Source organism: Microtus pennsylvanicus, chromosome X, assembly GCF_037038515.1.
Source record: "Microtus pennsylvanicus isolate mMicPen1 chromosome X, mMicPen1.hap1, whole genome shotgun sequence".
Lineage (NCBI taxonomy): Eukaryota > Metazoa > Chordata > Mammalia > Rodentia > Cricetidae > Microtus > Microtus pennsylvanicus.
In genome coordinates this window covers 42,096,988-42,114,994 of record NC_134601.1, presented here as the reverse complement: position 1 = coordinate 42,114,994, position 18,007 = coordinate 42,096,988, and the positions used below count along the sequence as shown (strand labels likewise).

At 40.7% G+C, this 18,007-nt stretch overlaps 1 protein-coding gene across 1 annotated transcript in view; it reads right to left on the bottom strand.

Annotated features, from left to right (window-relative positions):
- Ammecr1 (AMMECR nuclear protein 1) overlaps window positions 1-11,444 on the bottom strand; it is a 107,687-nt gene extending 96,243 nt beyond the window's left edge. Inside the window, exon 1 of the mRNA XM_075958317.1 lies at window positions 10,943-11,444. Within this exon, the coding sequence (XP_075814432.1) occupies window positions 10,943-11,409 (467 nt within the window). The 5' untranslated portion in view covers window positions 11,410-11,444. The remainder of the gene's footprint in view (window positions 1-10,942) is intronic.
- Window positions 11,445-18,007: the final 6,563 nt, after the last annotated feature.

Here is an 18,007-nt window from a genome sequence, read left to right as displayed (position 1 = left end):
CTGCTTCTGCTATTTCCCAGTCTCCTATCCAGGCGTCATAACCTTCATGATATTAAAAGAGTTGCTAAAGCATAATTAACTAAACAAAAGGGAAGCTTTAGCAAGAAAGGGGGAATTCATAGAACCATTACTAAAAATTGTCAACTGGTGGAGCATCATTTCCCAATGCCTAAATTACAACTAACTCTTAACAGATCCCCCTCCTTGTAGGCTCTCCATCACTTCAATCTACCTTTGATTGGTGTCCAATCACCACTGCATAATGCTCATTTTGACCTCTTTGTCCCCCTCTCCAAGAATGCTTTTTCTGTCTATGAAATTCTACCTTGATTTAATCCCACTTTGTCTGCAAAGCCCTCCTATACAATCCCAGGCCACATCAGTCGGTCCAAATTCCTAAGAAGCTCATTGACTCTAACATTTATTCAGCCACTGAAGGATATGTAACTTCATTATGCATTTCATGAACCTCCACTCCTCAGTATGACTACAAGTTTTTTTAAGGACAGGAATGCCTTTTTATAGACATCTCACATCCACTCAAAAAATACACTAGCACAGTTTTCTGCCCACAACAACTATACTGTTTGAATTGAATGTAGTATTACAACTAACCATAACATAAAGAATATACTACCCTAAAATAACACTGGCCAATCAATACATCTCAAGATATGGAGAATATTCATTTCTTTAAAGTCTGTTAGAAAAAGTATAACCATGGCAGAAATTCTATTTTTAATTTAGAACTGAAAAGTCATCATTAAATGGAAGAAAAAATGTCCCCATATTTAAACTGACACTTTATAATCCTATCGTAATGTTTCAAAATATCTGCATATCCCCACTAATGATAACCTCATGTTGGCTGGGTAGCAACAACAGGGGGAAAATAAAACTTTCAAGATCCATGGCTTGACTGCATCTATTATTTCACATTTATATGACTTTTTTTATTGGAAACAAGTGTGTATAATGTAAGAAGCAGTCTCAAGTAGTGCCTTAACTTAAAGTGGCCTATACAGTACACATATGGACTTAAAGTCCCTACTTATAATACCCATTACACAATTTATCTTCCAATTTTCCATCTCTCTAGAAAGCACATTTTCTCAGACAGATTTCTTAGAAACTGTCAAAAATAATTTTCTCCTTTAATGCCTTAGTCCTTGTACCTTTAAAAGTGGGTGAACAAAGGCAAAGCTTCTACCTGTCAAAGACATTTCTGTATATTATTATTAGCAGATTCATCATAAAACCCTAAAGGACAGAAAGGAGAAAATAATGTAAAAAGAAAACTAGAAAATCAAGTTCTTCTCAAATGCAAGCACATAGAATTAAGTATAGCAATAAAGCAAATAATAATTATGAAGCCAATTTGGAAATTCTAGTAGTTTAAAGCATTTCAAATATTTAGCTGTGGTTATTATACTTTTTAACTTAGTTTAGTCATAATTATCAGTAAGTTTAGAAAAAATATCTTAAACACTAAATTAAGCTATACTGTAAATAGCTCTGGACCCTCTATTATATGTCTGTAAGTTTAATTTTTAAAGAATTCTCAAAATTCCTAAGAAAAAAATGAGTTACTTTTAAGTGGAGCCACTATCATCTATCATTGGACAATAAGTACTCTTTAACATTGGTTAGCGATCAATCTTGTTATGTTTTTACTACAATAAAAAACGTAAGTAGCCAGGCAGGATGGTTCAAGTCCATATATTGCATCTTGAGAATCTGAGGTAGGAGGATCACCATGAATCTGAAGCCAGCCTTGGCCTACAGAGCAAGTTCCAGGTCAGCCTGGGCTAGAGTATGACTCTGGGTCCAAAAGAAAACAAAACTTAAGACTCGATGAACAGCTTAGCAAGTAAAGCACTTGTTGGCACAAGTGTGAGAGCTGGAGTTTTGACCCCTAAACCATGGAAATGTGTGTGGTGGCCCACCTGTAATTTCCAGCTGTTTGGAAAGGTGAGATAAAGGATCACTGAAGCAAGGTGGCTAGCTACTCTAGCCAGAATTGGGAAACTATAGGTTCAACTGAAAGATTTTTGCCTCAATGAATAAGGTGAACAACAACCAAGAAAGTCTGCCAACATCAGCATCAGGCCTCCACAGGCAGTACACATGTACACACAGACACAGACAGCCCATACACATATGCACACACATACACACAAATGTTTATATACTCCAGAAAATGGGCACTTCCTTGACACAGTAGGCAGAGCGTCAGTCTTCATACATGTAAAATAAACTAAAATCAGCAACATGCTTAGGTGACACTGTGGGACTATATGAAAATTAGGTGAAGGGTCATAGAAGACAGAAATGTAGATGATATAGGAATGAGTTTTCATATAGATGTAGTTGTACAATCAAATTATAGAGTAGGGGTAAGTATGCTCTGCATTCGATTCCCAGTACTATGAAAAGGAGGGGGTAAGAGAGAAAATTATAGTTGGTTCTATGTTTTAATATTACCTGTCCCATAATCTGTTATAAATAATAAGTGGGAGCAAATTAAATAAAAGAAACATCACATATCTAGTAGAGGCTGTTACTATAAAATATATAGGCATAAAAATATTAGCTGAATCTATAACTATATTCACAGCAGGATATTAATGATAAAGGACATTTATAACTAGGGTAAAGTTATTTGTCTCATATTTGTTTCAAATATTGGCAAAGACTTCAGTCTGACGAATCCATGTTAATGGTTCTCACCATGGTCTACTAAAAATACACAGAGGACCTATAGCCAGTACTCTTATATTTGTTTCTGATGGAAATAATTATTTTTACCAGGAGTGCCATGGTCACTGGTTCTAAAGGAGAAAGGTCTCAGTTTGTATACTATAAAGCATGCTAAAACATGCTTTTTAACTAGTCAGTGGTGGTGCACACTTTAATCCCAGCACTCAGGAGGCAGAAGCAGGTGGATCTCTGAGTTTGAAACCAGCCTGATCTACAGAGTGAGTTCCAGGACAGCCAGGACTGTTACACAGAGAAACCCTGTCCCCACAAAAAACCAAAACAACAAAATGCTTTCTTGGAACTCTCCTCCCCAGACAATGTGCTTGGACTCCTCTTTGGGCCCTAAATCCAGGCTACCTCACTTACTACAATTTATTTTCACCCTCCTTGATTCCTATGAGCCCTTTCCTGCCTCCCGCTCTTTCTGACTCTGCAGATAACCAACGTTTTCAGTGTCAGAGGGAGAGAAAGTGAGAAGGGGGCAACAGTTGGTACTAGAAGCTAGTTCTTCTAGTCCTTCCAAATTTTCCTTTAACTGAAGTTCTGAAGCTTTTAACTTCCTTGGATAATCTTCCATGAAGCAAATTTGTTGAAGGCTGTATTATGATACATAACAAAAAAATTTAAGAATCACTGACTGCTTTACAAACTGGCAAGCCCCAAGACTGAATGTAAAAATATACTTCAGGGAAATGCAATTTCGGCCAGTTATTTTTTTACTAGCAGTATGAAGTTGAAAACTATCTCAGATCTCTGCCCGTCTGAGCCATTCGAAGTCACTATGTGGCTGGAGGAACAGATGTGATGCCAAGAGGCTAACCAAAACATCACAAGAGCTCTGCGGCTGCTCTGTGGTTTGGACAATTCAGAAAGAAATGGCTTGGGTAAAAGGTGCTTGCCATGCAGGCCTGGTGACCCAAGTCCAATTCTCGGAGTCCATGGAAAGGTAGGAGCGAACCAACTCCACAAAAAGAAATGACATTTAACAAGTGCCAACATGTGGAAGTATACATACCAAGAGCTAGGATTTCACCTGTTGGAGCATTTGTTTCTTCCCATTTTCTCTGGTGCCTCCTGCCACAGGCTTCAGCCTTACGAGCTCCGAATCATGTTCAAACCCTCTCTTCCTTTAATTGTTCTATCTCAGCAATTGGAATTCTGAAGAGTGCACTGGTTGTCACTTAGTTCTGTTAGCTCATATGCAGCCACCTAGCTTAGAACCTTCTTCGAAAAAGCTATTCTATCTTTATACTTGATCCAAATTCTATCAACCAATGTCTTCTTTCTCCTGTGTTCATGAGCAAATTCACAATCATTCCAACAGAGTTGCTTAACAAACTTTTCTGAGCATGAGAATAGCTAGACAATGATGGAAGCCAAAAAACAGGTGAGCTGCCATCTTCCCACTCCTACACAAAACCTGGCCCTAGCGTAGGAATGTCTGAAAATGCTGATACCTTCTTCCAATTCTTCATTCTGCAGCATTCCCACAGCCACAATCACCACTCAGGGTCAACTTTCCCACTTTCCAACACCGCATTCCTATGACCAGATCATCTGAAATGAACTCTAGCTGGTCTCTCTTCTCTGAAGACTCATCTTCCAATCCATCTTACATTCTAGAACACTCTCTTGTATGTGCCTGATTTCTAACACAAAAAATGATCATCTAATTCAAAATCTCTTATCCCGACTTCCCTGGGAACTTCCGACATCAAGTATAATTTCTTTGTAGTTTGATTTATTAAAGAGGCCAGAGCACAGTGGAATGGCGGGAAGAATGCTGAGACTGCAAGGCGCTGACTAAAGACAGCTGCTGGGAATCCCCAAGTACTGTGGAAAGGGTGTGGTGGCAATAGCAACTGCTTTGAGAACACCCAAGTTAGAGTTCAAAATTGGTTGCCCATAAAAGCTCTTCAGTAATCCATGAACTTTTTTTCACTTATAAACCTGACTGGGAACTCACTCCTTCCCAAATATCTTTTTCCTGATCACTCTTTTATGCCATGTCTTTTAATTTTGCCTGTATCTTATTGACCAGGCATGAATGGGTTGTGCTGAAATAATTTTAAGCAACTTTCTTATTTGTATCATTGAATGAATAATATAGGAAGCTTTGAGGGGACGTGACCATGTCTTCGATTTCACTGGTATCGAACCACAGACTTCAGCATTATGTATATTGCTTAAACACACACACACACACGTGCTTTTCCCACAGTGACACAGAATTTCCAGTCAGCTATTCAATACTAACATATTTTAAGGTTGAGCAAGTTTTAAAGTATGATAGTAGTAAGAAATGTAGAAAATATACCCACATTTAATACAAAAGATGCCATAATTTTCCTCCACCCAACCAACAATATACTATTACACCATACATCTTGCTTTGGATTTTTTTTCTTTATACTACATAAGCTCTGGTTCATTTTTGCTCTTAGCAACAATAACTACAGATGCTCATCTCTAAATAAGTTTACTGTTGGGAATCTAGTCTTCCCACCTACATAACCACTGGCTTCCCACAGTCCTCAGTGTCTTGTGAGCAACCGCCCAATTACTGAATGTGGAAAGACAGCTTACACACTGAAGGTCCATTCTTGGCAGCCACTGGTTTTTACTGCTAGTCCTCCCCAACTTAGCTTAATTGATTCAGAACAGTATAAAAAGAGACATTATTACACAAGTTTGAAAAAGAGACTACTTAGAAAATGTAAGAGCTTTGGTCATTGTGCAGCTTTAAAACAGGCAAGCATGTGTGACATAGAAAGCAGAGAATAATGCCTATTGAAATCAAGGAAACCTGGGAACTCTGACTAATCTCATTACACAAGTTTAGTGTTCCATACACATACATTCTCCAAAAGTGAATTTATCCATAAAAAGGGAAAACACAACTGACTTCAAAATACAATCCATTGTCGCAAAAGGGTATTGCATCTCATACAACCTCAGTAGCAGAAAATGTACAGTTTTCTAGAGAGAAACACACTTAGAAAAGCAACCCACACATGTGTTAACAAAGCACCTTGCACTTTCCCACTTACGATCTTCCCATCGAATTGAAGATACTAGCAGAGATTCCTCCTGGCCTGCTATGAATTAGCAGAATCTGAACTCAACAATGTATAAGTAAGAAAAATTACAGGCTAGATTAGCACTCCTTTCAGCCATATGGGGAAAAAAAGGAAAATAAACACAGTTCTACCTTTTAAACTAAATATACTTTGCTGTACATACACCTGTACATACAGATATAAAAATAATTTTGAAATTATGTTTATACATCTTTCTGTGTCAACCACTGATGGTTTTGTGGTACAAGTAATAAGTGAGAAAATGCTATCTTCTCTATTAGTAAGAAAAGACATTAAGTTGTTCTCCAATGTACATCAACATTGGTGAAAACAATCATATTATACCTTCAAAAGGCTCAATAACTGTCAGAAATGTTTTTCTTTTGCAAGAAAAACTATACAATATGGTCAGAAAAGGGAAGTTAATATCATTATGTTAGCGTGGATAAGGAAATCGGTCATGGTCCAGTTGTATCATCTGCAGCAGAGATACACTTTCTACTTATTTTAGTCACTCTTCATTCAAAAAAGACAATGCAATGTAATAGCTTGTGTTTAAAATGCTAATTCACTATCATTTGGACCTGAACTGCATTATCAAATCAATCATCTTTTTGATAGCTCAATAAACAGGATTGCTGCTACTCTGCTAGAACAAAATGCCTACATCTCTACCACAATCTACTGTCTCCCAAGCATGATGAGAACAGTAATTTTATTATTCTGATAAGACGAGACTTAATGCTCAATCCTTTGACTTGATCCTTACAAGATCTGCATGTCCAAGAGTGGATTTAAAAAAAGGGGGGGGTTATTCCTTGCAACAGAAAAATCACACTTACTCATATTTAAAAGCAAAAACATCCATGTATAAATGTCAACATAAATTCTAGTAGCATATTAATTTTCCAGATGGTGAGATAATCAAAAGGTTCATGGGATATAATATACACCACAGCATTAAAAATCTAAGTGTTTTGAGCAGGACCCTTTTCATATTTCTTTACTAATGAGGGAGATCCTTTAAATGAGTTTCAGCACCCATAAGTATAAATAAGGACTTTGAAAAATCTTATCACATCCTGGTATTCAGGGAGCCAATCATAATAGTACTTTTCACGAAAACAAGAGGGGTCTTTCCTTAAAAACATTCATGTTAAGATATTCTATTTGTGCGGCTTTTAACTCCTGAAATAGACCCTTCATATGCAACGATTTCTTTGAAAAACCTAAAATCATACAGGTTTCCTAGAGCAACCCCATCCCCACACCATCCCCAGAACCTGATTTCCTACTCTTGGTAGCAATCCATTTTGCTAGTGTTATGCGCGAATGCTGAGGACAGAAAAACAGAATGAGGATCGTGCCAGTCCAAACTGCCTCTAAAGTCACCCATATAGGCCTTCATTTCTCTCTAACCCACAGTTGCTCAGTGTGTGACCCTGGGAACTGTAGCATCAGCATCACCAGGGAGCTTGTTAGAAATGCAAATGTACTGCTCCACCCCAGAGCAACTGGATCAAACTCTGGGAAAATGCCCAGCAACTCGCATTTTTAACAAGCACAACAAAAAACTACAATGTATGCTAAAGTCAGAGAACAAGTTCGCCACAAACTTTAATGTGTACGAGAATCACCTGGGGAGCTTGTTAAATGCAGATTCTAATTCGGGGGGGGGGGTTGAGGTGGGGCTTGGGAGCCCACATTTCTAATAAGTTCCCGGGTGATGTCTTTTATGGCCCACATTACAAGTGTTTCCTAAATCGGTTCTTTGGCAAAATTACCCAGGATGCTCATAAAATATGGAGTCCGTGGCACAACCCCAGATCAAATTAATCCAAATCTCAAGAGAAAAAGCTAGAAAATGTCTAGGAGTTCTCCATTCCAACTACACACTAAAATTACCTGGGGAGATTGGAATAATTCTGATTCCCAGGTCCATCCGTGATTGACTAAATCAGGATCTCTGGGGCTAGTGAACAGGTTTCCACATTCTAAATAATGCCCCAGGGATTCCGATGTGCAGCCATGGTCGAGAAGGAATATGCTGGAGTCTTACTGAACTGGTTCAGCACCTGCCACGGTGGAACATTTATGGTAGCCAACGGGTTCTTCTAAAATGGCTTATGTCAGCTTCCTCACCTAAGAGCTTGTATTGTTCAACAGGAAAATGTACCTAAAATTATGGTTTCCTTGTGTCTTGAACCTTATTTCTGGAAGAAAAAAAATGTGCTCTCTGTGATGGATAGGTACTCAAAAGACAGGAGCAACCTTGAAGTTTTTGTGTCTATGTGGCCTTTGATAGGATGACCTCTTTCTTCCCCAACCCTGAAACACAAATAATTGAAATTTCTGATGACCTTTCAGAGTGGCAGGGCAGCCAATGCATCTGTAACTTCTAAACCTATAAAAGTCAGATTCCACCAGTTGCAGGCACTCTGACTGAAAGCTCTAGAGGGCAACAATGCTGTGCTTTTACATATGACAATTTGAAATTGTTGAGAGCATGTCTTCTGGCAGACAGGCAAATTTAGTAAAATTCCTTAAATATACTGCCCAAGACATGGTATCCATACGTCAGTAGGGTGAAGGCTACACAATGCCACACTAATAAGCACACAATATCATCAAATAGGTTAAGCGGAGAAATGTGTGGTGTTGCCAAGGCATTGTGAAATAATCAGTTATTTCCCTCCCACAGTCAGAAGATTTTCTTGAATTTGACATCGCACACTTTAAAAATGAGTTTAACTGAAAATGAAACGCAGCCCTTTACCCTTTGATTGCTCAGGTTCAGTGCCTTCCATAGTTAGTCTATGGAAATGGGACATACTGAAAGCCTACCTAACCATTCAGAGCTACAGCTCTTCCACCAGCTCACCACATTCACAGTGGGCACATGGCTGTCTTATTTATCTGCTTAATAACTTGAGAGGCAGAAATTCAGCAATGAGGGTTTTAAAAGAGAAACAACCTAAGTATGTGTGCAAAGTGGCCACTGTTTGAGGCATTTTGAAAACATTTCCTTTATGAACTGGCCAAGTTCATTTTCGTCTTCACTGTTGTTATAGTCATTCAGTTAACCCAAACTCACTTTAAAATGTGCGAAAATAGCACCTCCTCAGAGTGTGTTCTCATATGCTTTGGAACAATGGAGCGTGAATGCTAAAACAGCCTTTCCAAACTCAAGGAGCGGCTCAATAACCGAACAGGAGTAAATTTTTACAGTCCCATGACTTGACAGAGCCAACCTAAGAATGACCCCAGGTCTAGCTTTTGCTACATCACAGTCATCCGAAAGAAGGCTTGAAAGTAAGTGACTTGAACTAGTGAGGATTTTACAGATTTTTTTAACACGCCCATCTTTTAAAAATAAATTTTACTTCTTAATGAAAATAAAATAAATAGGTCAAATAAAGGTGTGGACTTAGGATTTAAGCTCCTAGAATTAACACTAGGAAATTTATAAAAGTACTTCATTTACTTGACAGTGTCCACCTGGGTGCCTTTTTATACATTTCTCAGGAACTGGTGCCCCAAAATGAACCAAATCTAAAGAATTGCGCAGAGCACAGCAGAGTCATATGAAATTAAAGACATTTAAAGAATGAAAGCAAAGAAAACAAACAATACGAATGCACAATTTCCAGGACACTTTATTGTAATTTCCACTTTACATATTAATTTGATATTTTAGTAGAGTCAGACGTGTTTATAATTATCCAGCGGAATTTCAGTCTTCTAATCTCACAAAATGAAAAGCAGCAAATTAAAAAGCACATCGATTCAGGTATTTACGCTGTGGGAAACAAGGGGCCTTCAGGCAGAAGGGAGGGGGCGTTGATGGTTTTCAGTTTGAGTGCACTGATATTGTTTTCTATGTTTTTCTTGTGGATGCTAGTATTCACAATAAAAAAAATCGCCCTCCCCCCCGCCCCAGTCTGCCTTCTTTTGGACTTTACATTCTCTCTAGCATTTAACTCGGAAAGTCAGTTTACACTCAGTTTACACATCTTAAAAGAAAAGCCATATGCCCCGTCTCCCACACATCCAAATGGACAGAGATTAGAAGTAACCTGGCTCTTAGCTTGTAACAGTGCTATTTTAAACAATTCCAACCATATACTTGAAGGGTAAAATCATTGTAAAGTACAAAAACCAAAGGAAATCGTAAAAGTGTCTACACATTTACCGGATTGTTTAACGATTCCTCAAAACACTGAGTTTAACATAGGTTGCTTAAATTGAAATCTACACAAAAGCGAATGCACGCTTAGTACACATTGACAGTGCCTTCTGGGGCGGGGGGGGGGGGGGGCGGACACGACACGACAACGTTCTTTGAATGTGCTATACCCAGACACTGAAGTAAAAAAAAAAAGAGAGAGAGAGAAAAGAAAAAGAAAAAAGGTCCCACTCTTCAAATGTGAGGAAACTGGTGGTGCGCTCGCTTCACTGGAAACCCGTTTTAGTGGGTATGTTCAGTTAAAAATAGGTAGTAAGCCTAAAGGTGTTTTAAGAAACCTCTCCCCTCCCCAAGGAACCGGGAAACCCGAAGGAAAAGATGGGCAACCTCCCTGGAGCTCGCGAGCTAAGTTCCATCACTAGCACACTAGAAGTTAGATCACTGCTATTTTTCACCCTGCCATGGGATAGTAGCTCTCCATGTGCAAGGTACGCGGGGCGGGAATACTGGCGGGGCTTTCACGTGGGGTAATGGCGAGCAAAGTGAGGAGAGGTCGGTACCAACAGTGATCCCGATCTCCAAACCCGCTGCCGGGGCGGAGAGTGAGGGGTAGAAGGGATCGAAAGAAAGGGTCAAAACTCCTGGAAGTTAGCGCAAAGAGGAAGCGGAGTAGTCTGGAAGCCCAGGGGGCCATGTCTGGCAAGCAGCCCCCCGGCTCCAAGCGTGGGGTGCTCGCCTCGTGGAGCAGAGGAGCGCCGAGTACCCCTCGGGTCGGGCGACTCTGGGGACCCTAGCAGTGAGCGAGAGGGGCTGAGGGGCACCCGCGAGCAGGAGGCGGAGGACTTGCACTTTTGCCTCAACTCTGAGCCCCATCCCGAGCCCGGGGGAAGAGGGCGACGGGGAGCGCGGTACTCACTAGGGCTCGTTGGTGAAGCGGGGGGTCCGGGGCTGTTGATATCCATACAGGTGACAGTAGAGCACATCGAAGCAAAAGCAGCACATCTCCGCTGACACCACCATCTTCCGGGAGCCCGGGGATGAAGACGAGGAGGACGGCGAGGAGGCGGTGGCGGCGGCCGGAGTAGAAAGTAAGGTTCCCACTCCGCAGCTCAGAGGTGGAGACAGCGAGATGCCCCCGCCGCTACCGCCGCCGCCGCAACCCTGGGGGGGAGAGTGGGTACAGCCGCCGCCGCCGCCGCCGCCGCTCAGCCCGCCCAGTCCGTTGAGCCGCGTCCCGGCGCCTCCTAGTCCCAGCTCCCCGGCTCGGCACTGGCTCTCCCCGCTGCAGTGGGAGGAGGAGGAGGCGCCACCACCGCCGCCTGAGCCAGAGGGGGGCGAACTGGACAGTTTCTGCTTCTTCACCCCACAGCAACCCGCCGCCATCTTGGAACAGTCTCCCCCACGCAGTGCTTCCGACCCATAAGTGAGGCGAGCTGGCGGCGGGGGCGAGCACGCTGCGGCCCCGGCCGCCGGGGGCGCGCCGGGGGCTCGCGGTCTGCGCGCGCGCGCGGCTCCGCTACCGGGCTGCCCCGTCCGCGGCGGCTCAAGCGTGAGCGCGTCCCCGCTTGCAGCGCGCGCCACGAGCTTTCGTGGCTTGGCGCCTATGGTGGGTCCCGCCCGACTCGCGCCTCCCGGGAGCCGGGCTCCTGGAGGAGGATGGAAGACGGAAAAGCCAAGTGGAAGAAAAAAAGAGAACAAGACAGGGAGGAGTGGGAGGAAAGACAGGAGGTGGGTAAGCTCCGAGAGGAAGCAGAGAGACAGAAACTAGTGGGAAAGAAAGAAAAAGTCTGAAATAAGCATCCAAGTTCCAAAGCACACCTTGGCGATACCCCATTGCATGTAGGGTTAGTGACACTCGAGCCCAGTGAGGTGGAACCTGAGCCACCGGCCTCAGATACACTGGTTCTGAACTGTTGGGAGTGTGAGCACTCAGGTGCTCCCTGGAGCTCCACACCTGAGACAGCCGCTGGAAAGAACGTACAAAGCCGTCCGGGAAATGGCCACGCTGCGGTGTTTTTAAGGCTAACCTAATCAGACACCACGGTTGTTCCGAGACTGTGCTAGAAACGCAATACTTCTCTTTTTCCTGATTGACGAATAGTAAAGCCCAATTCAGGCAGCCTGTCTTGGACTTGTTCCCTCCATCTTCTCCTCGTAGTTCAGGGAGAACATATAAAAGCATAAATAAATATATAAATAAGTGCCTCACGGATTCAAAGATGTTCGTTGTGTTTTCAGACTTAGAGCTGTGGGCTTTTCAGGTTTGATATTTGGGACATGAAAATAAAGAAATTCGAAATGTATCTGTAATGCCCAGACCTTACAAATAAATATATCGGTCAGGTAGTGAACTTAGTTATAAGTTAGAAGATTTTGTTCAGGTGTATAATGGGATAGCTCTTAATTCTCATTTTAAAATTGTCTCAAAACTGCTTAAATGAGTGAGGAGGTGTATGATGGTGTCAGTCCCTTTCTGGGCGCTTAAGAAAGGGGCTGTAAAATGACAATATTCAGATGTAAATATTCATTTAAAAACGAACCTGATAGAAAGTAAGTGATCTCTGTTGTGTCTACAACATGTCAGAATAGCTCCACAAAGTCAGGAGTCTGTCTGTTTGTATGTAAACAGTAGAAGATTGATTTTGGAGCCTTTGATCTAAGTGTGTGGGACCTTACAAACAGCTGAGAGCATTTCATTTCACTCAGGGGGGAGAAGAGAGAGGTTTATTCCCTTACTAAACATTGAGCCTCTATGCGCATCCTAGTGCCCTGCTGTTAAAAACTGACGTGTGTAGAAAATACGTATTCTTCCCACTCTTACACTTGTAAATTAAGGCAGCTCTGTCTACATGATCAGAAAAATTGCACCTATTTATTAAGCACGTTTTAGGTGTCAGTGTTAAACCTATCTCACACCATCGTTCTAGTCAGTAGTGTTTCACCTCATTTGATTGTCACAGGAAGAACCCAAAATTTACTTAAGAGTTAAAACTCTTGCCCAACAGTAGACACCTAGAGAGGGACAAAATCAAGATTTAAACGCAAGCATGTCCCATTCTAAAACCTATGCCACAGGGCTGGAGGTGTAAGCAATCAGTGGTAGATTGCTTGCCTAGCATTGCAAGGACCTGGGTTTGATCTCCAACAGTAGAAAATAAACAACTAAAAAACTATGATGTTATGCTACACTTCTGCTCAGCCACAGTATATAATTTAAAAAGTTATTAAGAAAAGAAAGTGACATCAAATACTAGTAGAGTAGTACCAGGTTATACCGAAAGAACTTGTGTGTGTGTGTGTGTGTGTGTGTGTGTGTGTGTGTGTGTGTGTGTGTGTGTGTTTTGAGACAGAATTTCTCTGTAGTTTTGGAGCCTGTCCTGGAACTCACTCTTGTAGGCCAAGCTGGCCTCAAACTCATAGAGATCCACGTGCCTCTGCCTCTTGAGTGCTGGGATTAAAAGCGTGCCCCACCACCGCCTGGTTTAAGAACTTGGTTTTTATGGATTGAAAGATTGAAAAAACATTGCAATATGTGACCAAGAAGGAAATGCATTCTGAAAAATATTGTATGAAATGGACAGGCGACTGGAATGCTTAAATACTGTCTACACCCCCCCCACACACACACTATTTAAGCTGGGTGGAGTGGCACATATCTGTAATCCCAATACTCAGAAGACTAAATCAAGAAAATCACAGGTTCAAGGTCAACCCAAGCTACATAGCAAAGACACCACCTCAAAAAAATCAGATGAAGGGGAAGAAGATGGGATAGGAGAGGATGAGGAAGGGAAGGAGGAGGAGGACGGTTTAACTGGTTTGTAATAAAGAAGGGAAATACTCATTGTCAGCATTGGAGTAAAAGTGTGTCAATTTTTTTCCATGTTGAAAAGGAGAAAACAAACTGCTTTAAGAATTAAAAGTACTATGATTGATATACTGTGTCTTTCATTTTGCTTTGTACCTTATCGTATATACGAACCTACATTTTGGAACTGAATCATAATTATATCTTGAATACTGAATAATAATACTGAAACCCTTAAGTAAGTACAAATATATTTAAATTAAACAAATAATTTTTAAAAGAAAGAAAAATAAATGCTACTGGTGTGAGATAATGACTATGTCACCTAGCTTGGTTATGGTGATCATTTCATAATATATACATATATTAGGAGACAACCAAGTTTCAAACCTGAAATAAATACACTTTACTTGTCAATTATACCTCAGTAAAGGTGCGGGGGGATGATTAGATTAAATACAATATTATACTATAGGTGTCAATTTACTCCCCGCCCCACCCCCAAATGAGAGCACTTGTGGAGTAGAAAACCTGAACCATTTAGTGGCATCACACCACAAAGTAGGGTACCATGGGTGCTGCTTCTGCCGAGGGAATTTAAGAAAGCAGAATGCAATCTCCCGATTTAGAATTTGGCCAGTAGACAAGAGTCTAACGCCCCTACTCTTGTGAAAATAGCAAGGCATCTTTAATAAGCACCAGTAGTCATGTCCTTAGCTCTGCATTTCATCTCAAAGATAAAACACTGCCGTGGCTGTCTTGCCAGGCTAAGGGACTGACTGATGCAATGGGAAACCCAACAGCAAGGACACTCCAGCTGAATTACAAAAATAGCTTTTTCCCCAAGGATGTTTAATTCCAACTCCGAGCTTCACTATCACAAGGAAAATAGACAAACGCAAATGTGATCGTTGCAGAAAATACATCATTACCTGACCACTAGGGCTCACTCATCTGGAGTCCTTTGTTGTACTGGTTTGCTGGAATGAGGGGCAATAAATAGCAAGCTTTTTCTGTGTTTTAACCTCTAACTTAGCTCATGGTCCATACTAACCTGACAAAGACACCAGCACAGAAACAAACGCACATAGACAGATACAGATATATACATGGATATCATTCAAACATATGTAACCTACAAAATAAATTCGATATCTCTCTATAAATTACATTCTGGATAGGAAACTGACCATGATGAGGATTCTCTTGACTCAAAGTACAAATGGCAAAGTAAGATAGGGTGGCGTTTCTCCCCTCTGCTGATCCTGGAGTGCAGAGATAATACTTTCCAGAGGAAATTTGAGGCACCTTTTGCTCTTTGTAACTCACTGTCGAGCTGGAAGCTAAAGAGTCCACATTTCTCTTAAGTTATAAAAAAAAGTAAATAAGCCACTGACTCTCGATCACCCTTCAAATTGGCCATGCAGATTGAAACCATCTCTGTGTCCGCATCTGCCTCCAAATAGATATTAATCAACTGGTCAAACATTTCGTTTTTACAACAGTGGAAAAATTACTCCATCAGAAAATATGCACACTGTTTACTATGTGGTAAACTGAACTGAATTAAACCCAATGGCTACTGATTATTTTTCATTGCCTCAATTTATTCTCATGTTTATAAGGGATATTTTTCATTTTAGAAAACAAGAACAATTGTAATTTGATGTGATAGTGATATTCATAATGTTGCAAAAATTATTCTTAGGTTTCTGGAGTTTATGGTAAGATGAGAAGCACTCACATTGCTGAATTAAAAACAAAACATCATTTATGCCCAAACAAGTGTTATTTTTATCCTCTGCTATCCAACTTTCTCAACTGTCATCCTTGAACAACTGCAGAATGGAATATTCTTAGCTGCCACTTTGATCTAACCTTGTACACATGTAACCCATGGTTGTGGTGGGAAGACTGGAGAGTAGTTCGCATTTCACATTTAATGAATACGTGAGATAATACTAAAATTTCTTACCTGACCATAAATTCAAATAGATGAATCTGTTTTTGATTTCCTGGCTCCAAAACATTTTCTTTCCTCTTAAATCCTCGCTTTATGTAAAGAGCATATTTATAGGTGGAAGCACCAAGATCTACCTTGAACTATTTTTCCAGTTACTCCATTGACGTTTCCTATATATTTCCTGCATACTGGAGTACACACTAATTGAATGGTGTATTGCTACCTATTTCCTTGAGACAGAGTTACACTAATTCTTTCATGAGACTTATATATGATAACATGAACACTGTGTGGAACAAATGATAACGCTAGGTCATTGTAGATTAAAAGAGAGAACTTTGCAGGGAGGAGACAATGAAAGAGTATTATGTAGGGCTTAGTTACAGCAAGCAAAACATGAAAGCATCAAATGCAGTTTGGACATTCTTGATTCTTTCTTTCTCTTTTAAGGCATTTATCGATATATCCACTAAGGTGTGGACATGTATATATTACAATGCCCAACCTTCAAGTTTATTTATCAATATATAGTTGTTTTCTATAGCTAATCGCATCACATTCTGGAAAACCTACTCCAGTATATTAGCGGCACAGGGCGGGCAATGTGAGGATTAACTTTGTTAATTAAAAAGTAAAAGTCTATTGTGAGTTAAGACTCTCTTTTGTACAAATAAACAATTTAAAGTTCAAACTCACTTGTGGAACTGAGGAGTAGAAATCTGAGTCTCATAATTTCTATGGAATCCTGACTGAGGTGTAATTTATTTTGTTTTGTTTTTACTATATTCCTTGTTGAAAGGTCCATAATTTATGTCTCATTCTCTCATCATGGGCAATGCACCATGATGATGTCTCTGGGTTCTTATTCTTCTGGATTCCTACCCTGAACTCCTAGAGGTGCCATTAAGCCAATTTCTATCCAGCTAGCTTTGACTATTTATGTCACAGACTCCTCTTTTGAACAGTTCTCCCCCATGCCACAAAAACTGCTTGCCAAGTCAGCTGCTACCAAATCCCCAGCTGTCTTCTGCATCCGCAAGGAATTCCCCACCGAATTCCACCAGGAGTTCTGGATTTCTCTCATGGGCTCTAACTAAAACTCATACTGCCATTTCTACTACAAATGCTTCATAGGAACACATGGCTTTTCAAAACCACTTGTGATATCTCATGCTCCACCCTGTCCTGGATCTCTCCCACACATTTCTAGTTGTTTCCTCTTTTTATTGAGATACGCAACCCACAATGCATACGAACCACACATTTAAGTTTTAGAATTCACTGTGTTTTAGAATATCCATGTAGTTACACAACTATCAATTTTAAAGCAAATTCACCCAAAACAAAACCCCATGCCAGTTACCAGTTATTGCCCACATCTTGTCACTGCTTCCTGTCTCCAACAACCACTAATATGTTTCCTATTTCTATGAATTTTCTTTCTCACTCTCATAAATGGAATCACACAGTGTTTGCCCCCTTATGTCTGGCTTATTTCATTTAACACAATATTTTCAAGATTTCTTCATGGGACAGCATCTACCAGTAATTTATTCCCTTTTATAACTAAATAGTTTTCCATTATTTAGGTGGGCCAAATTTTGTTGGCCAATTCATGCATCCCTTGATATTTGGGAGTTTTCACATAGTGTCATGAATATTGCTGCCATGAAGATTTATGTATGCAGCATTTTGAATATATTCTTTGAAAATCTTATACATACATACAATATATTTTTATCATACATCCCTCTCCTCTTCGCTTTCAATTTCCTTCTGCACCATTCCTCAATATATCTCCCTCCCATCTTCATGTCCTCTTCTTTTCTTTTTACTTTTTAAAAATAGCCAAATGAACCTAACCAGTGCTGCCAGTGTGTACACCAGCGTGGTACCACCCATTAGAGTACAAGCAATCTAGCAGAGGCCACGCCCCTGAACACAACCGACTCTCCCTCCTTTCCCCAGCAGTAATAAACTGCCAATAGCTCTCAGCTAGGGGTGGGGCCTTGTGAGCCTCTCCCCTATCATGGTTGGAATGTGTTGACTGGCTTAATCTTGTGCCTGTAACCGCAACGTTGTGTGTTCCTAAGTATATCAGCCCTGTCATGGCAAGACGATAATGTTTTGCAGGACTACTCCCCAGCCTCTAGCTTTTATAATCTTTCTATGATATTCCTATGATGTTTCCTGGGCCGTGCGGGTATACA